Source organism: Cololabis saira, chromosome 13 (assembly GCF_033807715.1).
Source record: "Cololabis saira isolate AMF1-May2022 chromosome 13, fColSai1.1, whole genome shotgun sequence".
Lineage (NCBI taxonomy): Eukaryota > Metazoa > Chordata > Actinopteri > Beloniformes > Belonidae > Cololabis > Cololabis saira.
This window is the reverse complement of record NC_084599.1, coordinates 19,801,164-19,824,671: the sequence shown is the minus strand read 5'-3', so window position 1 is coordinate 19,824,671 and position 23,508 is coordinate 19,801,164. Positions and strand designations below refer to the sequence as shown.

The window sequence follows — 23,508 nt, the reverse complement described above, 5'->3', positions numbered from 1 at the left end:
TGTGTGTGTGTGTGTGTGTGTGTGTGTGTAAGGACAAAAACACAACAAACACCATCATGTGTGTACATGCTTTTGATGTGTCCTTGCTTGCCTTTTTTGTCTATGTACATGTTTACATTTTCGTGTGTGTGTGTGTGTGTGTGTGTGTTTCCTGCAAGGGGGTCAATGATTCTTGCAGTGGGTGTGAGTCTGCCTCGATCTGTTGTATTACTGTAATACACAGCCATTGGCAAACTCTTCCTCCATCCCTCCACTCATCCACATTTCTTTTCCAACATTTTTTTTCCAATCCCACTTCATTATTTGTTCCTTCATTCCATCCATCCATCCATCTATCCATTTCTCTCTAGAATTAGCACAACAATCAGTTACAAGTGCTGCCATGTTACATCTTACACACATGCATGAACGCAAAGCATCTTGGTTCCAACAAGGCTGCTAGATGGTAATGGTATGCATGCAGAGATCATGACAACATCATTATCGCTGCAGGCTGTTTATCTTATTGACAGCTCCACTCTCCTGCGTGTGTGTGAAAATGTACATACATGTGTTTGTGTGTGTGCACATGCATGTGTGTTTGTGTGTGTGCACATGCATGTGTGTTTGTGGGTGCACACACACACACACACACACACACACACACACACACACACACACACACACACACACACACACACACACACACACACACACACACACACACACACACACACACACACACACACACACACACACACACACACACACACCTCTCTTAAGTGATTTATTGATGTCAGACTGAACTTCCACCCCTCCTCTTTCTTGCTTTTCCTCTTTCATTCCTCTCACTTGCACACATCTATCCCTCCCTGCACTCTTCATTTTTCAGCCAGAGTGTATGGCACCCCCTCCTAGCCTCCCACCCCCTTCGCCTCACAAACCCCTGCCCTCCTTTCCTCCCTCCTCTGAATCCATCACTCCCCACCCCGAGGGAGACAATGATTTCTTGTTAGAGAACTCCAACTACTAAATGACATCTTCAGGAGAGAAAGAGAGAGAGGTGGGGGAGAGGGAGAAGGGGAGAATATGAGCAATCTGCAGAACGAGAATAAAGAGGGGAGGACAAATGAGCGAGGGGGATGAAAAGAAGAGGCGGAGGAAGGAGAGGAGGAGGCAAAGGGCAGACTGAGCTGAGGAAATGACATCCAATGAAGGAAGGATGCAGGAGGGGGGGAAGAGAGAAAGGGGGAAACAGAAGGAAGACGGAGGAGGAAAATTGAGACTTGGGGGTGGTGGTGGAGTGGCAGCAGCAGCACGTCGAAAGCAAAACGATTGAGATGGTGAAATAAATGAAGAGAACGAAAGATAAGATTAGACGGCAGGAAGGCAGTGACCTGATTTAAAGTGAAATTCAGCGTGGACTGTATGTCTGCAAAGAGACAGATGTGGAGGGGGGGATGCACAGAAAAACAGGAGACATGGAGAATGAAAGACAAATGTACAGAAAAAAATATATAATTATGAAAGAAGAACATTAAGAAACGGGCAATAAGCAGTGTAAGAATGAGAGGAATAGGAGGAGGATGGAGAGGTGGAGGGAGTCACAGACATGGAATAATGATGAGCGAGAGGGAAGGACAGAGTATTCACATGTGTGCAGAGAAGAAATTAATTCTGTTTGGGGATCCTATTAACGCCTCCACAGCTTAACAGTACTCTGGAAGTCTGTCGGAGGATCGACAGAAAGACAGACCGACTTCCTTGAAGACATTAGCTGCTCAGAGCAGGAAAGACTGGTGGCCGGAAGAACAAACAATAACAATACAAACAATAACACAAAGCTGTAAGAGAAATGAGCAACAAAGAGCAAGACAGTCAACGCTGACTTACCTGTTTGTGCATTTCGATGTTAAGGCCGTAGGACATTTCATAATACTGAAACAAAGCAGATTAACAGTTAATAGATATGACAAGATGGCACTTTGAAACACCTTTCTGCGCTGGAGGGTTTTTATATATAAAGCAAACATTTCCAATTATCTACTGTATTTATATCCAATATATCTAGTGAAAGATAAACATACAGAATTGCCAATATTCTGCATTTTCTTATTGCTGATATTTTTCAGCTTTTCATACAATCAAACAATAAGTCTCTCACAGAAATACTGCGGGACAAGCTGTACCAGTTCCCTGCTAAACTGCTACTCTTGAACTAAGCGATTGACAAAATGACACTTTCCTTTTCACAAATCACACTCTCTTTTTCAGGTTTGGTTAACAGCAGCTCCTGTTTAACTTGAGGGAGTTAATGTCAAATATATTTTGGCTGCATCTGCTGCTACTAGCATCATAGATTTATTTACAAATCAAATCACACTTTGCAACATCCCTGAGCACACTTTCTGATTGAGGGTAGGGCTGGGCGATTTTGGACAAAAATAAAATCCAGATTTTTTTCTCTGAAAACGTGATTTTCAATTTCGATTTTTTTGGTAAAACTACAAAAGACAATGGAATAAATTGTTTCAAATATTTTATCTTTATTTTTAAAGAAAAATAGCAAACACATTTCCCTATTGGGAATGTAGTGCAATTGAAAGATACTATAAATCCTCCTTGAGTTTAGTAAAGTGACAACATTTACAATTTTCTTGACCAAACAAAGATGACTAGACGAGCTCTGTCTGTAATGCAGCCAGCTGCAAACAAGGAAAATCGATTTTCCGATTTTCCTTTTTTAACATCGATTGTGATTGTGATTGTAATAAATCCGATTTAGATTTAAAATCGATTAATCGCACAGCCCTAGTTGAGGGGTCTTGTTTACATATTTAAAAAAAAAGATTGCTGTGCATTTCCAAAAGAACATTACCGAGAATTTCACCTCAACTCTGGAAGTGGCGCTAAATTGACCTTGTGGTAACTTTTAGAAGACAAAAAAAGCAACCCAAAACGGGGCAGGGAAATATTTCCTGGTGGGAAGAAAGTGACGGACTATGCCAGTAATCATGTCTAATATGAACCATGTGACCTTAGCTTTTATCTGAAAGTACAAGGAGCTGTGAGACACGCAGGAGGCGTTGAATGCCACAGAGGGACAGAGACAACTGACGATACCTCTCTTCCCTCAGAGATGGACAAAAGAGAGAACATTTTAAAGTCAGATGCCTTGAAAAGTGACAGGCTGACATTTGCTTTTCAGTGTGGCTGATAGTGGAGAGGAGAGATTGGCAGTGGAGGAGCCAGCACAGGCTGGCAGGATGGCAGAAGAGATGGCAGGGGTCCTCTCTCTCCAGACATCTTTCCTGGCAAATAGCATGCGTGTATGTGTGTGAGTGCAGGTGTGTGTGTGTTTATAGCACTAGTCTGCAACTGCGTAGGTGTTTGCATCTAGGTGCTTTGCTGGGAGTATATTTTTCCAAGCCATGTGCAGGCACACTCCTCTGTGTGTTTTTGCCTGTAAGCCTCCGTAAGGGACGCCTTTCCTGGCAGCTGGTACCTCTGCTTAGCAGGTGCTTTGCCAAGTTTTGCCTGTTGCTTAGCAACATCCAAACTCCCCCAAATCATCTGCCGGCACAGAGACCCGGACTGTGCTGGATGCCAGCTACTCCCTCCTCTTCCTCACAAGTCCCAGCTCTGTGCCAACATAGCCAGAGAGCGTGGGCTTCCCACAGCCCGCCATGCCAGAAAAGAGCCATCAGCTGTGGTGGCTTAGAACTCCGATCAGAGGTAAATCAAGGCCGGGGTTTTGGAGGATGAATAAAAAACTAAATAAAAATAAATAAAACAGATTTGGCACTTCTTTTAACGAGAAAAATGATATGAAAGATGTGCTATTAGTTCTACCTTTGCCACTATTACGCCTTATGGTTTTTGTACTCTCCCGCTCAGATTTAAATAAACCATTCCCAACATTAAGAGTCTGCAACTTGCACTGGACTGAAATGTTTCAAATATGTGTGATTTACAAAAATATTTGAAATGATCATAAACCAATTTGAAGATCAACACAAGTGATTATTGTTCAACAGTTTTCATACTCACACTAACTTTTAAACAGCTTATCTAATAAAACGTCTCATTTATCAAAAGAAAAAATAAGTTAGCAATATGGAATTGTTCCATGTACACAAGTGGGCTTTAAAAAAGCTTTTTGCTATGTGACTTGATTTTGATGTTCTCTGTAGACGTCAATGAGGACTGAACACGCATGTTTCTGTGTGGCTTTTTTTGTTTCCGTTTGATTTTCGGCTCGCCGCTTGTTCACTGTTAGCAGATGAGAGGGATTCGGGGGTCTTGGTGCTGCATGTGTTGTTAATCAGTGTGGAGACGCATGGCATGTGCGTGTTCTGTGTGTCTCACCATAACGTAGTGTCTTTGGATCTCAGTCTTTTCCGTGGCCAGTTTCTCACACTCCAGTTTCAAACTACAGACAAGAATGAAAAACATTTTGGAGATTTAGTGATACTATAAATAAAATACACAGTGAAATTACCAACATACACCTAGCTGGATCCCTGCCTCCCTCTATCACTCTCTGGGTGGGAGTGAGCAGGGGACTGGGGTGCTGACAGCCCATTATCACCTCAGAGCAGCGCAGAAATAGACAAAGTCACGCTTGAAGCCTGAAAACCAGCCAAGACTGCAGGAAGGTATATCCAGCGTGTCACGCTCGTTCTCCCTTTCCCTGGACAACATCTGCAGGCTATGTGTGTGACTCGTCCAGTCAGACGCATGTCACCAAGTTCTAAATTATTAGTCAACCCTTCATTTTTGATGCAGTTCTAAAGCTTTGCTGAAGCCGCAGCTTTGCTGGTACAGCTTTTCTGCAGAACTGACTTGTTTCCTCATGTTCATGACTTGTCATAAGTTGTGACCTTCAGCTGTTGCTTTTCTGGAGTCTCTCTCTGACAAACACACATCAGAGATGACAGCTGCCGAACACCTCTCCCATGTGTCCTATATTTCCTGCCCATCCTCCGTGTCCTATTATCTCTCCTCGCACCCAAACCAGTCCCAGTGGTCCCGTAAAAGTGGACAATGTCAGTGGCTGGATTTGTGTGTGACACACACACACACACACATTTTCAACATGTGTTCAGCTCCAAACACACAAACCTGTCCCTCTCAAGCTCTCTGGTTCTACCAGAAACACGAGCCCTGCACCTCCACCTCGGACTCTCTGGTTCCTCGCAAGAGAGCGAGCACATTTCAGGCCTTCGGCATGTAATGCTAACTTGTTTGCAGGCGACACATGGATTGATGCGAGGGATGTGGTGTGGTGGGACATCGGAGGTGGGTGGAGGGTGGCTCATTTTGTGGAGGAAAATTAGAATATGATTAATACTGCAACATTACCCCCAGCCGCAACAGGTAATAACGACCCCATCCGCTCCCTCTCTCCAGCGCTGCGTGCGCACACACTCATAATTGACTCATTTATCATTGCCAGCCAGTCGAGCAGACGAGGGAGGAGAGGGAGAGATGCGGGAAGAGGAGAGGGAGAAAAAGGAGTGTGGTGAGGATTAAACCCCGCCCTACAGATTTTATTACAGTGGAATTGCCTCTCGGCAGGAGTCACTCACAGCTGGGCTGAAAACTAATGTAACTGTGTGCATGTGTGTGTGTGTGTGTGTGTGTGTGTGTGTGTGTGTGTGTGTGTGTGTGTGTGTGTGTGTGTGTGTGTGTGTGTGTGTGTGTGTGTGTGTAGAGCTGCCAGTTTGTTTATCATAACATAAAATTGGAGTGAAGTTTGGAAAGAGCTTTCACCACAACCTACATGCACTCACTCACTCACTCTCACACACACACACACACACACACACACACACACACATATACACAAACAGACAGACACAGTTATTACTGGTACAGAGATAATGAGTGATTATTTAAAATCTTAATCACTTAATATGGTTGCGAGAGTGCATATTGTCAGGAGCCGTTACTTTTGATTTATAAAGTAAAGTCTTTAGAATCAGAATCACAATCAGAAAGGGGGTTTATTGCCAAGTTTGTCAACACACACAAGGAATTTGTTGTGGTGATTGGTGCAATACAGTAAGAATAAAAATAAAGATAAAAAATAAAAATATAAAAGCAAACAAATATATATATGGAGATAAACTGAGAGATAGAATAAAGTAAAATGTATAACAGGGATAAACAGAAATGTACAATATGAGGATTAAAAAGTGCCGGATATGAATTTTTACAAAAAGTGACGTAGTGACTTTATGTATATATTGTTTAAAGCAGCACAAAGCTGCTTTTTCCATGTTGAAACTGGCATTTTCAATCTTATTTGAAGGAATATTTGATGACTTTTAGGAAGCATTCTCTAGATCTCTAACTACGCTGCACCTTCCATCAGCTAAACACAGCCAAAGTCATTTTGGACTCCCGTCCCAGTCGTCTCTTGTGACAACTGTGTTTCACTTTATGGTACTACGACACACAACAACCACCAAACAAGCTCACGGAGCTGCAGTGGACATCATGGCAGAGGGGACTAAAGAGACTGAAGAAGGAAATAACAGAAAAGAAAAAGGGGTCTGATGGAGTAAGGGAGAGACCAAACAAGAGTAAAGCTTAGTGTAATAAAAGCTATTTAACCTCCACACCTCTCCTCTTTTTGATCCCTTCTGATACTCTGATTCAATGCACATTTAGAAATGATTACATCATTTGATTTGCTTTACTCGTTCACACAAAAGCAGCTCCACATTCATGTTTTGTACAATATGTAGCTAAAATAACTATTGATCATCAATGCACCTTTAAAGCCAGCGTTTCCCATTCCCTATATATCCCTTCATTCAGTACCGCTGAAGCATATCGAAAATATCAGTAATCAGTAAATCCATTGAATAGATTATTTTTGCTCCAACTGTTATGTTCAATGACAGCTTGTGGTTGTTTGCTTGCTCCATTACTGCACAAAAACACCTTCGCTTAGGCTTCATGAAAATGACCACAGCTGTGTCACAGTCACAACACCAACTTAGCTCGTCAGGGTTTTATTTTAGCAAATGTGCAGCAGTAAGTCATGCTATTAAATCTCATTAAAGCGAGTCATAAAAATAGAAAATCAATGTCTGTACACTCGTAAAATTTGTCCTCAGTTTTTGGCACGCGCAGCACAAACTGCACGCTGGCATGATGAGGCTGTATCGATGTACACACCAAGGGCAGATTGACACCGCTTGTGCTTACAACAAAAGACCTCCAGGTTGCACTTAAGTAATAGAAATTCCCCTCAAAATGGATTTCAAGGAAATGAAGTTCTGTACGAGTGTGTGCATCCATTATGTGACTGTAGGAGCATAAAAGAGTTGGAGGGAAGATGAAAATGAGGGAGAACGGGGAGGAGAGTTGTGAGTAGGAAGCAGGTATTTCATGTCAAAATGATTGCCTGTAATAATTAGTCTTTTGCTCAGCACCGTTTACTAAGGAGGGAGTGAAAGACATTTCAGAGGATGGAGGAGAGAAAGACGGCAACACGGGGAGGAAACAAGATTGAGTGAGCAGCCAGGAGAGAGAGAGAGAGAGGCAACAAGGCAAGAGGAGGTGTGTGTGTGTGTGTGTGTGTATGCGTGTTATAGTGGGCTCAGTTCCTCCAATCTTTCGCTGGCGGTGACAGGAGATAAGATGATCAGCTGAATGTGCGACAAATCCGCAGGCTGCCAGCCTTCAGACAGCTCTGTCAGTGCTGCACAGCTACTAAACACACATAGGTTCCTCAATCACACACACACACACCAATTGTACCCTGGGAGCATTTAGACACATGTCTGCATGAACACACAAAACCAACACAACTGCATGACTGTCTGTAAAAAAAACTAACATAATGTGAGGACCACACACGCTCAGACCTGCTAAATAAACAGTGAACAACCATAACAACAACCCCCCTCCCCCCCCCCCCCCACACACACACACACACACACACGTTAATGAGAGCCTACACTAACGAGACAGTGCAGCATCTAATTCTGCACCTTGTGGACATGTGGGCAGCATAGTTGAGGAAAGCCATCGAGTGTTGGGAAAATGTCAAAGCTTTCTTTTTAGGCTTTGATTTTCTGAGTAACGTTTTAACCCCGTCTGCTCTGTCATTCATTATTTTGCTGACAAATGCATTTTCATGCATTTCTGTTCTATGGACAGAGAACTTTTAGTTGCTTCTGAGTATTTTTAATTGTGTTCAATTAAATTTTAGATTAACATTTTATACAATTTGTCTAACTGTGAAATTAAGTCCTATAAAAAGGCATTAGAACAATAAAAAGGGCACCATATGGTTACAGTAGGCAGTACATTTCCATCACTGACAGAAAATCTTTTCCATAACTAGTGGCAATCTTCCAAGAAGCATATCAGTCTTCATCCTGTCCCGCCTCTCATCTAAAACATCTGAACTCGTAAAACTTGTCTCGTCTGACCAATTCAAAAGAAGATCTAGACGCTCAAATGCTGAGCTAGCTCTGCAGCAAATAACTGTCACTGTATGATTGGGATACATCATCTGCACCAGGGTTGTGCATTTACAGCCTGCAGGTATGTGACCGGTCTCTCTCTCCGTCTTCAAACACACACAAGCAATCCCACCGAGGGCCCACCCAGCTAGCCTGAATACTCCAGCAGAAGATAAGCACGAGAGCAAACATACACATGTACACACACAAAATAAGGCTGGGATCTTGTTGCTCCATAGCAGGTCAACTCTATGCCTCTGTGCTGCTGAATTTACAGTTTACATTCTCCCTGTTCCTTAGACGTGGTGCCTGAAACAGAGCAGATCACGTGCGAGCTCAAGGCGAAAAGTCGTTAGCTTGATCATTTTCTTAAATGAAAACAATCAATCCAATTTGAAAAAGGCACAAAGGACATAGTACCTTGAAATATACAGGAGGAAATGCAATGCTATTAAGTGGACCAATCACAGTTTGGCCAGGTCATGCCAGCCCAACGTGTAGTTTCTATAGAAGTGCACGTCAGGCTACAGCTAGGGTTCAGCTTAAGGTCCAACACTATGGCATACCTATGCCACAGCTACAGCAGAAATTCAGCAAAGGATGAATCAAATTTAGGAGTATGAATTAACTGAAATTAATGAGTTATTACTGGAATACTGGAATACTACTGCATAACATAAATGTGTAACATAATAAGAACTATAAATGTTTTCTTTTGTTCATGTGTCTTGATTTTGACTTCAACAGCCTCTATAGACAAAGAAAACACAAAAACATCCAAAACTGACCTTTAACATGTTGCCACTAGAGAAGTGATAATGACTGCCAAGCTATTTGGATAGAGATGAGTGGAGGGGCTATTTAGTGATGAGAAGCAGCATTATCAGTGGAAAGTGGAGAGCCTATTGGATTCTTCAGACCACACACACACACATACAAAATGTTGCAAGTATGGCTGTTGTCACCACGAACAACCTGTGTAAGCATTTACAGAGAAGGAAAATTACAGCATAGAGAGCCCCATCAGCAACCCATCTCGTCTGCCTTCAGTCTGCTGAATACAGTCCGTTTAGTTAAAACGGGGACACCACAGCAGCTGCCCCAGCAACAACCCTTTAACCAGCTCTTCTCTTTCTTTAGCCTCTCCTTTCCTTATCCCATCATAGCAGCCACATTCCAAGAAAGCAGAATGCACCAGAAATCTAGAAATGCACCTTGTCACAGAGCCATACTCCCTCTGCCCCCCACCACCACCTAGATGCAAAAAGGTTGCAGCTCATGAGCCCTAATCCCTCCACTGTCTCTTTCCTGCCGTCTAATCCAGTATCCGAATCCTGAAGCCAAAATACACAACTAAGCCTTACTATTTCTGAACAACATCTATTTGTGTCCGGACATAATTGGGGAAGCCCGTGGTTGTGTATAAGTGCTTTAAGCACATGCACCAGGTTGGAAGTGTGTCAGAATGGGTCAGATCCTGTGCATGTATGTGTTTTTTCTGTCCATGGGCATTCAGTTCATGTTTCCCTGCAGGGTGAACAGTGTGCTAGTAGGTCTAATTACATGAAGGCACAGTCTGCAATCAGATGTGGCTCAGTTTTTTCAACCTGTTGGGCTAAACACGGCCACTGCTAATCCTACTGCTTGGCTGTCTCTTTTCGAAACTACTGCCAAACTGAACTCTTTATAGTTAAGGTCAGTAGACGAACTGGCATCTGGCAGCTTCTAGGAGTTACAGCATGATGGAGAGAGCCAAATGGTTTAATTGTGCCACTTGCTATGCTACCAGATAACTTGTATTTTTACTACATAATGGTTGTTTTATGCCCTTTGAGTAGCATATGGCTACTCAGATACTCAGTTATCATCATAGGCATCAAAAGCCATCAGGCACCGCTAGCTGATGTAATATACTATATCCTCTTTTTCTCAGCTGCGATTTATTGTCAGATATCATGGCAAATGTTTATCTAAAAATACACTTTAAATTAAAATCAATGCAAAACAGCAATGTTGTTAGAATATTTGAACTCATGAGACACTTCAGTTAATAAAATGCTGATCAGCAAGATAAACTTCACATTCTGCTTCATGACACAAATATAGTGCAGGACTCTTAGACAAGCCATTTTAAATTGGAGTCAAAAACTGATGCTCAAAGCCATGTAATACCTTCGGCTAAATGGGCATTATAAACAATACTCCAATAACGTCTTCTCGGCTGAACTTAACTTTTGTAATTTAAATTTTGTAAAATGATCAAATTTTAATGCATCATAGATTATAAAATGTCCCTCTTCTAAATCAATCTGCAGTGGTTTTTCTGTGAAACAAACCTGAGCAGCTAAACAAGTTTATTACCATTTTTAAGCCAATTATCAATTAGCTAAACCAGTCATTCCAATTAACAGGCTCATGCCCACCTGCCAAATTAAGCATGCACTGTGAAAAATGTGTGATTACTTAAGCTGTTCCAATAACTGTTGCTCCCGTTACAGTTTATAACTACAGCATTACTCTTCAGCTCTATTTACATGCACAGTGTGTTTCTGAAATCACAACAGCTTGTGAGCTGCTGGAGAAACCTAGAGGATGGTTAAACAATCTTTCCTGGAAACCTGAACCTGCTAAAATGGCACACTGTGCTAACGAAATTGGAAAATACAAATGTAATCACAAGCTTGCTCTTGGTTCCAATGTTCTTAATCTCATCATTCACTTATTGGAGATCCTGCTTGCTGTTTATCTGCCCCACTGCTTGGCAAGAGGGAGATGCTCCAAGTCTTTTGTAACATGAAATGCAATTCTGAAATGCTGCCAGAAGAGCAGATTACTGGATTTGTCTGCTCAAAAGGGCTAGTGACACGGGGACACATTTTGTTAAAAGGAGGGGGGGGGGAAACTAAAGTGATCACAAGGTCTAGTTTGCTTTCTGAAAAACAATCTGTCACAGTCCATCACACCACCCTGTATTAGGCTGGATAATAATGCGTGATCAGTCATCAAGCCCTTACAGCAGATCATGTGGACTGCACAAGGAAGCCAAATTATGTCCATATCAACCACAAAAACTCTCTCTCAAAGAAGTTTTGACCACAGTTCACACATTTTTTGAAGTTCATCAAAGTCCCATTGGAAAATGACTAATAGCTTTGGGTATGACATAAATAGTACCCAGTTAGCCCTGAACATAAAAGTATCCATGATGCAACAGTTTTGGTTTCTTGGTTATGAGGATTGTGACTTTTGAGCTTGTGAAGAGCAAAGCAGACAGAAATTAGGGAGACGCACATGCACACATATATTTAAGGGGACAACAATAGCTACAGGGGTTTGACAAGTCATGGATGGTGTCTGTGTGTGTGTGCGCGCATGTGTGTGTGTGGACAAACAAGTTTGAAGTGGGACAGAAAGACAAAAAGGGAGTTTTTGGTGAGTTAAATCAAAGCAGGGTAAGAGAAGAAGAGTTGGGGGAGGGGGACCGTGTGAAAGTGTGCCAAGAGTAGAAAGTTGGGACTACACAGGCGGTTCAAACCCCACATTCAAAGGCTTTCTGGGCACATTCTTGGATATCGAGCACTGCATATAATTAAGCAAAAAGCCGTATGTTGCAAAACATTGCAAGTTACTAGAGTGGCTTCTCACAGCTGCATGGTGCACATGATGCGTGTGTGAAATGTTACAATTCAAATTTTCCTTCGCATGTTAAAAGATTAGCCCATGCATACTAACATCTCATCATAATGACCTTATATCAGCAGCAATATACCTTTTACCATGGCGTTGGCAACACTCAAAGTAGAGTATCACCCTTGATGATGGTGAGTTTGTTCTAAAATTGAGACATGAACGTGACCAGGCTTGAATTTACACTGGTGTACTTTCTAGACTTCATGCTTCAAAAGATATGAAAAATGTATTACACAAAACTATCTGTTCATGGCTAATACCACAGGAATGCCCATGTAAAAACACAGTAGCACTGCGTCAGGGAGGTAACAAGTGAAAACACGCATGCAGTATGCAAACGGAGTAATTCCTGTTCAGTTTGTTGGAAACTCACGAGCCTTCAGAATAAAAGCTCTTGGATGACTCAAGTTGCCCTTGCTGCATCGTAACTGATAATTTCACATAAAGCAGTAGGACAATGACATACCTCTGTATGCGTGATACTTGGCTTGATTTGAACACCTGATAATCAAACATTGCTCTTGATAAGCAACACACACCTAAAACTAAATAAAAGCTGTAAAGCTCCCACACACCCACCTGTGGTACTGTGTCTGAAGGAACTGAAACTCCTCCTTGATGCGGTCCAGAGTTTCTGGGTAGGTTAGTTTCAGTGACTGGGGTGTTCCTGAAGCTGCTGCTGCGGCTGCTGCTGCAGCAGCAGCCACCACTGAGGCAGAGGACCCTGGGGGTGGCTGTAGAGGTGCCTACGTAGAGAGAAAATATCAGATTAGTGACCAAGCACCAACCATAACCTCCGTATTGAGGCTCATGCAGAATAAAGATTTGTTGCAATCGAGTCAATCTCCACTTCTATGTTAAAATGTCCAGCAGAAAATAAACACTTTTACACTTTAAAAAAAAAAAAACAACAACTAAATATTTTGGTCCCATTCGTTTTTATTTCACACCAATGAAATCCTTTCACACCAATGAAAAACATTCCCCTCTGAAGGGGGAGAATTTTTTTGTACCACACCAGGAGAGTTTAAACAAAAGCATTAAATTCCTTTCTAATATGATTGATTGACACTTTTACTACTACCGCGCTTAGCAAAGCCTAGTTGTAAAGGCAAATGTCATTTTTGATTTCGCTGTCAAGTCAAAATGTTAAACGGTATATCGCACTGTAAACGGCTCACGCCACGTCTGCAGATATTTCGTCAGAGTTTGGCTGAAGAAGTTGTTAGCAAAGCTAACTTTGATTGATATACAGTGGGGTGGGTGTGTTTCCCTAAGCTTCCCAAGCAACATAGCTGCGCCCCGCACAAAGAAAAACAAAACTTGTCTTCGGAAATCAATGGGTCACATGACCTAATGCTTTGTCCATTGTGTCCATGTTAGTGACAGAAGATCTGCAAGTCCAGGACAGATAGGGAAAAAAGTTGTATTTAATATCATAGTGATTGATTAATTGACTCTGTTAAATGAGTAATTTCATGTGGAAAAGTAGCAACGCAGTTTTAAAATCCAATAACCATAATCAAAAATGCACTTTGTAAAGCAACTGCAATAAGGTAAAAGTGCACATGACAACCAGATCTGTGCATATTACCCAGTATGTGTGCAGAGGCTCTCCATCACATAGATCCTACCATTTTTAGAAGAGCCACATGTGAAAACAGGTCAGCAGCCATTAGATAGGAAGTTAGATGGGGTTAAAGAGCATCTGAGCAAAATGAACTGACTTTGTTTAATTGGAAGACTGATTAGAAGCAAAGAAGGGAGAACAAAACAGAGTGCCGCAGAAGTGGGGAGAGGTTGGAGAAAGGCAGGGTAAAAACAACCTCATCATGGCTAAAGATCCACCTCCTAAGCGCTGCATATAGTCTCTCCTCTCTGCAGGGTCCATGGCAATTAGGAGCCTACAACCGTAGGGGTTATGCTGCAGGACAGGCAGACAAAAGGGGGCTCAAAGCTGGCCTAGGAGGGTGGTCGGGGTTGTCCGTCTGTCTGGCGCTCTGTCAAAAATAACAGAGGATAAGCAGACAGCGCCCGGGACAGCCTGTTCACAGGCCTCGCAGGTCATGTAACCAAGATGGTCACATTAAAGTGTTCCAGTATGCTTCACTTGTAGGAATGCACCGACACGTTTTGATGAGGTTCTCTTGAAAATGTATTTATTTTTAACCCCTCTATTTAAGTCATTGTTTGATGTATAGAAGGAACATTTCTATACAAGGTGTTTGATGTGAAGTGATTAAAAGTTAATCTGCCCAAAAGACTGTATAGTGTACAATACAAGCATTTCGATATCAGAAACTACACAGATCAGCTTGCAGTGTTGACTCCCTGGTGGTTTTTCATAGCAGCAATGCCGACTTATTCAGAGCTATAATCTTTTCTTCTTTTTTTTTTTAAGAGCTGTATTTGGAGTGGACACTTATAATCTAGCAGTTCTTAAATTTCAGCAGACGTTCAAGCAAGGGCCAATTCCCTATTTATGCCCTGTAGCATTATTTCCCTCCTGAGACTGCTGTGTAAGCATGCATCTCAATTTCTCATATATGCAATCCTGGATTTTAGGCTATATCCATACCAACGTGGTTTAAGTTTAACATGAAGCTTTCATTACATTTCTGTTTGACTTCCATGTTGCTCGTTAATGTTTGACCACAATATTTTCTGCAGAGCTTGTTCTAGTTTGAAAATGCTGGGATTGTGGTTTACGTGTGGCCAGACAAAGCTGAATGCCTTTAATGGATGATATAATGTAAATATTTGCTACCTTATTTTCTCTTAAGACTCATACATATCCTAATGTGACATGCCAAATCTAGATCATTTAGGAAAAACCAGGCTAAATTATCCGTTATAAGTTCACTATTTATGTAGAGGAAGTGTTATTCATATTTGGACATCAAATTTGTTCCAATTCTACCACCCACACACATACAGTACAGACCAAAGGTTTGGACACACCTTCTCATTCAAACAAATAGGGAAGTGTGTCCAAACTTCTGGTCTGTACTGTACATAATACACACACTTACTTTCTGGAACTATACAAAGAAGGAGAAAGAAGGAACCATAAAGAAAGGAAAAATAGGCATTAAAAGATGGGCTGTGGCCTCATTGTTCCTCTTTCTTTCTAACAAGCTGTTCTCAATCTTGCCGCTCGGCCCCCTTTTAGAGCGTGGAAGCATGTTTTGTCAACACACACACACACACACACACACACACACACACACACACACACACACACACACACACACACACACACACACACACACACACACACACACACACACACACACACACACACACACACACACACACACACACACACACACACACACACACACACACACACACACACACACACACACACTTTCTTCACAGGGGAGCAAAAAAGAGAGTACCAAAGCCATTTTAAAAGAAAGTTAAAAAAAGGAAGACAAACGACACTTTTTCTTTACTGTCTTTGCCTCATTTTGATTTCAACATGTTCAAGGTTCCTCTCTTTTTTCATTGTGCCTCCAGAGGACTCTTGAAGGGGGAATCATTGTGATTTCAACATTTTCAAGGTTCCTCTCTTTTTCATTGTGCCTCCAGGGGACTCGTGAAAGGGGAATCAGCATCTCCCCCCCAAAAATGGAAGCGGGGGACTTATCCATATAGCCTTCAAAATAAGAAATATTTTGGATGCAGCACGAGCAAGTTCTCGTCAGTCTAAGCCAAATGGGCGTTTGTCTTCAACTGTAAACTGCTGGTTATGACTGTTGTAATGATTCACAACCACATGGATGGGACCAATGTCTGAGAACATGAAAACACTGATCCTATGCTGGCATATGTAACTGGTTTCTTAAGTCCTTCCACTTGCCATTAGCCAATGCTATTAGTCTGCCCCACCTTTGACCTGGCAAACAGCTGAGCAGGCTTTAAAGTGAGAGGTCAGACTATTATGCTGACCCAGTGGGCTCATGGGAATGATCTGAGCAAGGAGCCTCACCTGATAATCCAACAGTAAGTTATTCCCTCCCGCCCTCCCACCTCAGGAGCAAACAAGAGACATGCCATTTGCCCTTGAACAAAGCTTACATAGACGGGAAATCCCTATTACACAATTATAGACCAAGCCTTTCTGCTGCGCATACAATCGTAAAATGAAGTTCTGTAAAACTAGACACAAGGTCGGAAGATATAAAGTAAAGCTTTTCGCTTGAATATGATGAGAGATCACTTAATAATTTCATGGGGTTGTTTTTATAGAACACAATAAGATTACGGTATGTTTTTGGTGACAATTTTCATGTGAAATCTAGCTATGGGGATTTTTTTTAACCAAATATGTTTATTTCTGCTGAAGAATTGGACATTATTACATGATGGTCAATAGAGAGTAAGAGAGCCCCCAGAGGTCAGTCGAAGAACTGCAGCGAGTCAACCCAGAATTTCAAATGTTGACACTTGGGTAGTAGTGAAGGATCTTCTTCTGGTGTTTAGAGTGTTGCACTACCACTAGTTTATGGCCTTACTAAGAAGAGGAAACATTTGAAACAAAAACAGTCACAAATCAAGAAGTTGAATAAGCCCTAGGATTCCTTATAACTTGACGACTACTGAAATATTCAGTTTGGAACATCGTTACTAGAAAATCTGAAAAACAAATTGGGTTAAAATCTCTGCAAAAAGCATTATCTTAGTCATGTGGATGTGACAAAAACACAAAAGTATAAAACAAACCTTTGAACATGGACCAAAAGACAACATAAAATGCAGACATGAACGGACCATTAACAGTGTGCTCTTCCCTAAATGAAATAAGCCCCATTTTCATTTGGGTTAGCTCTAATTACACCACAAGCAGAAAACCACAATGACCTCACATCCTTGCTATAAACCCCCACCCTCAAAAGGCACATGTCCAAATATACACACACTCACAGATGACACAACACACATATATGCCTGGTGCAAGCATTAAGTGGGTGTGTGCATGATGCAGTTTACCCACAAGCATTTACTAGCACACATGCACCTTATTCCAGTCGCAGATCCCTGTAGCACTAAAGTCGATATAGATGACAAACCGCCAGATGTATCTCAATCCTACCATCTACATTGACCCAAAGTCATTGTGTAGATATGTCTTTAAAGCAACACAAATGCTTCCTTTCATGTTAAAATGCCAATTTCAATTTCATTCCAAGGAATGGTTTACCAACTTTTAAGACGCGTAATCTTGCTGTCCCAGTCTTCTATATCTGAAATCGGTAAAAACCAACCAGAGTAACTTTTAACTTCCATCCTGGCTGCGCATTACTTACAGCACTATGTAGCACCAACAACGCGTTTTGCATATGGAGCTACAGTGGGCAGCATATTAAAAGCAATTAAGAGACAAAAAACGACACAAGAGTAGTGACTGAACACCTACAGGGGTGCCCATTGAGCTAAAAATGACAAAAAAGGCACGTTTCCACTAGCGGCAATTCCAGGTAGATTTTTCAGGGCTGGGCCGTTTCACGTGGGCCATTACCAGGAACAGCCCTGTAATGTGGCCTTTACCTTTACGGGACCAAAAATGGCCCTGTCACAGGAGAGGGCAGTTTTTGGCCCAGAGGGGCTACCTGGTGGGTAGTCTCTACTGATTGGGTATTCTAAATACCATGTGACCGCAAATCATTTAAGCATTTTGACTGGAGAGTACATTTGATGCAGTTAGAGTACCGGTACATGAACAAACGATGGATGGACTGACTGTCGGTTCAGGTCTTGCTGTCATATTACACCAATATATCCAATATAAATTATCCAATATAATATCCAGCTCTAGTTCCTTTCAATCTCAATCGCCACGACAGGGGTGTACGTTTTAAAAAAAACAAAGCAAGTAGCATCCGTGGTTAAAGGAGCTTGAGGCTCCTTTTAAGAAGTGAGACTCTCTAGCGCCGCCCTTCACCACGACGGCCGTTGGGGGTACTGCAGCCAACAGCGAAGCCGGCACGGGAGAACGGGGAGAACGCACATGCAGCGTCATGTGACGTCACATCCGCAGCCCAGCGCGGGAAATTCGGGACCGAATTGCAGCACATTTTGCAGCACACAGCCTGTTCAAGGCAAAGGAGAGATACACTAGAGGGCTCATTCTTTTGGGTTTGGAACGCTTCATCTGACATTATTACTAGAAAACTTAAAATGTATACGGATTTTTCTCATAAATCTTGCCACAATCCGGCCTCAAGCTCCTTTAACGTGTTGTTTCTTCTTATCATTCTTGTGCTGGCCGTTTGTGAACTGCAAAAAATGTGCATTGCCGTCACCTGGTGGTCGGCAGCAATATTTTTTTCAGTCAACGGTTCTTGTGTGGCGCTACAGTGCAGTGGAAATCCGCCGGCTGAAGGCCAAGGTGATGGTCGGCCCTCTTAGAGGTTCCCCGTTTTCACTTCTGCTAGCGGAAACGCAACTAACAGATCCTTTGTGTTGCTTTAACGAAAGCAAGATGGAGCCAACAGGATTTTGATCTCGTTGTGTGGCTATATCAGGGATCCTTTAAAATTACACTTCTTTACAAGGATTAAATGGAGATATTGTGTCAAATCCTGAGCATACCAGTTCACTAGTTCTGACATACATTAAAACTACTTTGTATCTCAAAATGGGACAATTAATCTAATTAGCAGCTAGTTTACCCTTAATCGATAAGTCATATCGCGATATTAATTTTGTATTTGCAACAAGCGAATACAAGGTGAGCGAATACAAGGTTGTCAAGTGGCGCGAGAGTGAGCGGAGCACAGGCCGTTATCAATATGCATTCTTGTGAAACATCATCTGCAGTTGAAGTGTTGTTCCAATCCCAAGGACGCATCTGAGCATAACAGAGGAAATACCCAATGTGTTCTTGCTGAGCCCATTTTACAGAAGATGCATCCAGCAGAGCCCTGAACTTAAGATGACAAAGTATCCCAGAATGCATTTCACACCAACAAGAGATGGTAATATAAGGAGAAGTTATAACTTTATTTTTGTTCAACATACAACAGTTTGAAGATGTTTTCATACAGTTATTATAACTTTATATTTGTGGTAAAGTTATAAAGATGTGTAAAGATGGGTGTATTTTGAAATTTACTTGACATTTTTTTCCTTGAGTTTTTATCTTTTCACTGCTACTGGGGCATACAAAAGCCTAAAAGCCATTAAAAACACATTGTATGAAGTATTATAAAGGTTGTAAAGACATGAGTGGGTGTATGGCCCATTCTCAGTTGTTTATGTTTTGGGGCGTTTGTTTTTTACAACCAATTAAACTGTACACGTTATGTGTACAGTGCTATACATGTTAGCCTGTTAGCTCCGATGTGACAGTTGCAGAAAGAGAGACGCTTTCTCGCTGTATAAAACAATGGAAGCATTACGTCACATGACCCATTTGGTTTCTGAAGACCAGTTTTGAAGCCTATCTTTCTTTGTGCGGGGCGCAGCCATGTTGCTTCAGAAGCCAGCGTAAACACCCCCGCCGCATATCAATTAGTTAGCTTTGCTCCCAGTTCCTTCAGGCTAGACCCACCCAAATATCTGCAGAGGGGCCGTTAGACCTTTACAGCATTATATACCGTTTTATATGTTGACTTGACTGCGAAAATAAAAATTATTGCCGTATGAGGATGTGATAATGGCTAGCCAGTGGCTGAGCAGACTCCCAATCACATTAGAATGAATTTATTGCTTGATATTAATTCTCCTGGCATGGTACAAAAAATTCACCCCCTTCAGAGTTGTCATGAATGTGAGATCAAACAATTGAGAGGGCTCTCAAGTTTCACGCATTGAGCATGAGACACACGCATGTCAACAAGTTCACATGCTACACGTGGCATTTCTCAAGCTGAGAAATTATTAACTCCGCACAGTGATTCCAACAGCCCATCTTACAAATCAGTCAAATGCAGAATACGCTACTGTGCGCTGAGCGCTCACACAGCTATCGGCCAATCAGAAAATAGAATTTTTCTGTTACCGTGTTGTCGTTTTTTTTTTCTTCAAAACTTTCTCTATCATACACAAAGTTTACAGAAATGTAAATATTCAATGTGCAAGTATTCCAATGTGAAAAGTTTGGAAAATTGAAGGTCTTCAACAACAAACAGATTAGTCATTTTTCTGTTGCCGGGTGAGGTCTGAGTTTCAGCTTCAAGTACGTCATCCCACCACATTTTAGAGGAACAAGGCCTTGGAGCAGGTCCAGTTAAAAAAAAAAACACAAAACTTGAATTGCTCAAACTCGGAGAGACATTGAGTTTTTCAATTCAATTTGTGAAAATGTTAAGTAAATCAATTGCACTGCGTTTCCATTAGTGTCAATATTGAATATATTGTGAAACCAGAATGTTTATAAAAAATAACCAGTTAACGCTTTCAAATTTGTATAACCTTCATTGTTTTTCCAGTAATTTAAATGTTATGTCTGAGGTATTTGACTTGTTGATTGGTGGTGTTGAAATAATCTAGTCAGTCTATTGTATATACTGACTAAATTAAAACATGCAAGACTTAAAACAAAGATGCCTAGTCTATGGAGAAACTAACCAACTGCACTAACTGTATATAATATTTTGTTAGTATTGAAATTATCTCTTAAGATTTTATTGAAGAAAAAAAAATGCTTCAAATATATTGATGAGGAGCAAGAGATAAGCTGTAGAAAGGTTGTGGGGGTTGAAGCTATTCCTTGAAAACATGCACTCACCGGGAACTATATTATTACTATATAAACTTAGTACAAAAAGTTAGGACATTTGTGTTTGTTAGATTATGTATGTCGTGAAAATGAATTCTTGGCAATAAATCCTCAACTGCTGGAAAGCCTGTTTATTTTCCTTTTAAATGCTGCCACATTCGTAAGGAACATGCATTTGTGAGATGAGCAGCAGAGCTGAGTTTGTGGGTTGCCCCCATGAGAAATTTGCCATATCTTCTCTGCCAATGCCAAACAACTTATTTTGCCATTGACTCTTGATCGGTGGATTGGATGATTAAAGTTTGAAGTAACACCACATATTGGAAATGTACCAATTTATCCATTTAACAAATAGGAACCTCAGCAGCGTGTGCAAGAAGAACCATACACAGCCACAACAGCCTGGCTCCTCCTCCTCCTCATGCTGGCCACACACTGCTGTGGGATGGCATCCCATTCTTCAACCAGCATTTGTCGCAACTCAGCCAAGGCGGTTGTGTTGTTCACTCTAGTACGAACACCACAGCAAAGCTGATACCACAAGTGTTAAATGGGGTTGAAGTCAGGACTGCTGGCAGGCTGTTCCATCCTCACCAGTCTCACATTCTGGAGGTAGTCAAACCCCACTTTGGGGGGGAGCATTGTCATCTTGGAGGATGGAGTTCAGTCTCAGACTGTGGAGATGTGAGATTGCCACTGGTTGCAGAATCTCATTTTGATATCTCTCTGCACTGAGAATCCATCCAGTGATGACGAGACTCGTTTTTCCAGTGAGGGAGATGCTGCTCCACGCCATCACACTGCCTCCATCAAAAGATGTTACTCTATCAGCAAAGCGCTCTCTGCGTGTTCTCCACACTTTGACCCTTCAATTCATCTGCAATCTTGACACATCGCTGAACATAACATTCCTCCACATGTTCAGGTTCCAGTGCACGTGTTGCCGATGCCAGCGCAAAGAGGCCTGTGAATGGCAGTCATGGCAGGCCCGTTTGCGCTGGTGTCCTGGCAATCTTATGAGACTGGAGATTGGCTGCGTGCAGTTTGTTCCAGAATGTCTGGGCAGAGAGCCGTCAGCCATATCGTCCTGCAAACCTTGACTGCAGATCTGTCGAAGACGGGCTATGGCACTTAAGTGCTCGATTGGCACCTGATTGACAGCAACTGGGGGTACCAGAAACTCAAAACAAGAGTCAATAGCAACAGCAAAATAAGCTGTTTGGCATTGACAGAGTAGATTTGGCAAGTTTTCATGGATGCAGCCCACATACTCAGCTCTGCTGCTCATCCCACTAATGCGTGTTCCTTACAAATGCGGCAACATTTAAAAAAAAGGGAATACACAGGCTTTCCAAGAGTATAAGATTTATCGCCAAGAAGCATTGTTACAAAGAAATACCCTACCAAACACACAGTTCCTTACTTTTTGTGTAAGTGTAAGTATATATATATATATATATATATATATATATATATATATATATAAAAAATTATTATATATATATATATATATATATATATATATATATATATATATATATATATATATATATATATATATATATATATATATATATATTAAATAAAATACACACCAGTGTAGACTAGAGTACTTCAGTCTAAGTCAGGACCAGTTTGATACAATGCTGAGAAGAAAAGCATCAAAGCTCACTATAAATCACTTTAAAAAAAAACTTTTAGAATTAATAGTTGTTGTTTTTTTTAAATGCATGTTTCATAGCACTTATTTTAGACTACATCTTTGAGAGAAAAGTTGGTGAAGATTTATTTCCTCTTTTTGCTACAGAACGTCTTAAACTTGTTTTCTTCCTGTAACTATTTTTATGCATTGAAAATGATCTACAAAGAGATGGTTTATGTTGTCACGACAGTGCCCTAGTTGAACATATTTTTAACTTCCATGTATCTCACTGTAAAATGACAATAAAGCTTGTTGTTCTTCAAACATCATGCAAGACCTTGCGTTGAGCCGCGCTGTTCTCGAGCTATGCTGAGTGAAGCGTAGTACCCACCACATCCAGTCTGAGCTATTTCACCTGAGCAGGAGGATGCCCTTTGCCAAGTGACTAATTAAAAAAAAAACTTCTGCTTTGGGCATTTTAAATGCAAAAATCATCTGAACCCAGGATTATTCTGACTCTGACTACACACTCCACTTTGAGCGCAGCCGTGGGTTATATACCAAACGCTCCAGTTTAGGTAGTATCATGTTAAAGCACAGCCAAGTTATTTGACCGCAGTCATTGTTATTCTTTATAAACAGTCGATGATTACAACCTCCTGTCATTCGTGTTGATGAACAGCAGATCAATAATCTAAACAAGAGAAACAGAACTATGACTGTTGGCAAGAATCACTGTTTTTTGGTTGTAGCCTCCCAAAATAATTGACCATCCTTTCCTAGGGGGATTTTATAAAAAAAACTCTCCAACAATTTCTTTTTAACCCAATATTGTACTCTAAAAATTCAATATTCATAATCAGGAGTGATTATTCCCTGCAGAAAATGCTGCTCAGCTGCCAGCATATCTTCTTCTTAGTCCTGGCTTTTCTTCCTTCATTTGTCTACATTGTCATTGTCAACTTAAGCTACATCCACACTAC

At 41.3% G+C, this 23,508-nt stretch overlaps 1 protein-coding gene across 4 annotated transcripts in view; it reads right to left on the bottom strand.

The window, feature by feature from the left end:
* tle2a (TLE family member 2, transcriptional corepressor a) overlaps positions 1-23,508 on the bottom strand; it is a 43,596-nt gene that overhangs the window by 13,719 nt on the left and 6,369 nt on the right. For all 4 annotated transcript variants that reach the window (XM_061738167.1, XM_061738168.1, XM_061738169.1 and 1 more), the window contains exons 2-4: positions 12,735-12,901; positions 4,348-4,411; positions 1,873-1,917 (exon numbers count right to left, since the gene is read on the bottom strand). In XM_061738167.1, coding sequence (XP_061594151.1) covers positions 1,873-1,917; positions 4,348-4,411; positions 12,735-12,901 — 276 coding nt within the window. The remainder of the gene's footprint in view (positions 1-1,872; positions 1,918-4,347; positions 4,412-12,734; positions 12,902-23,508) is intronic.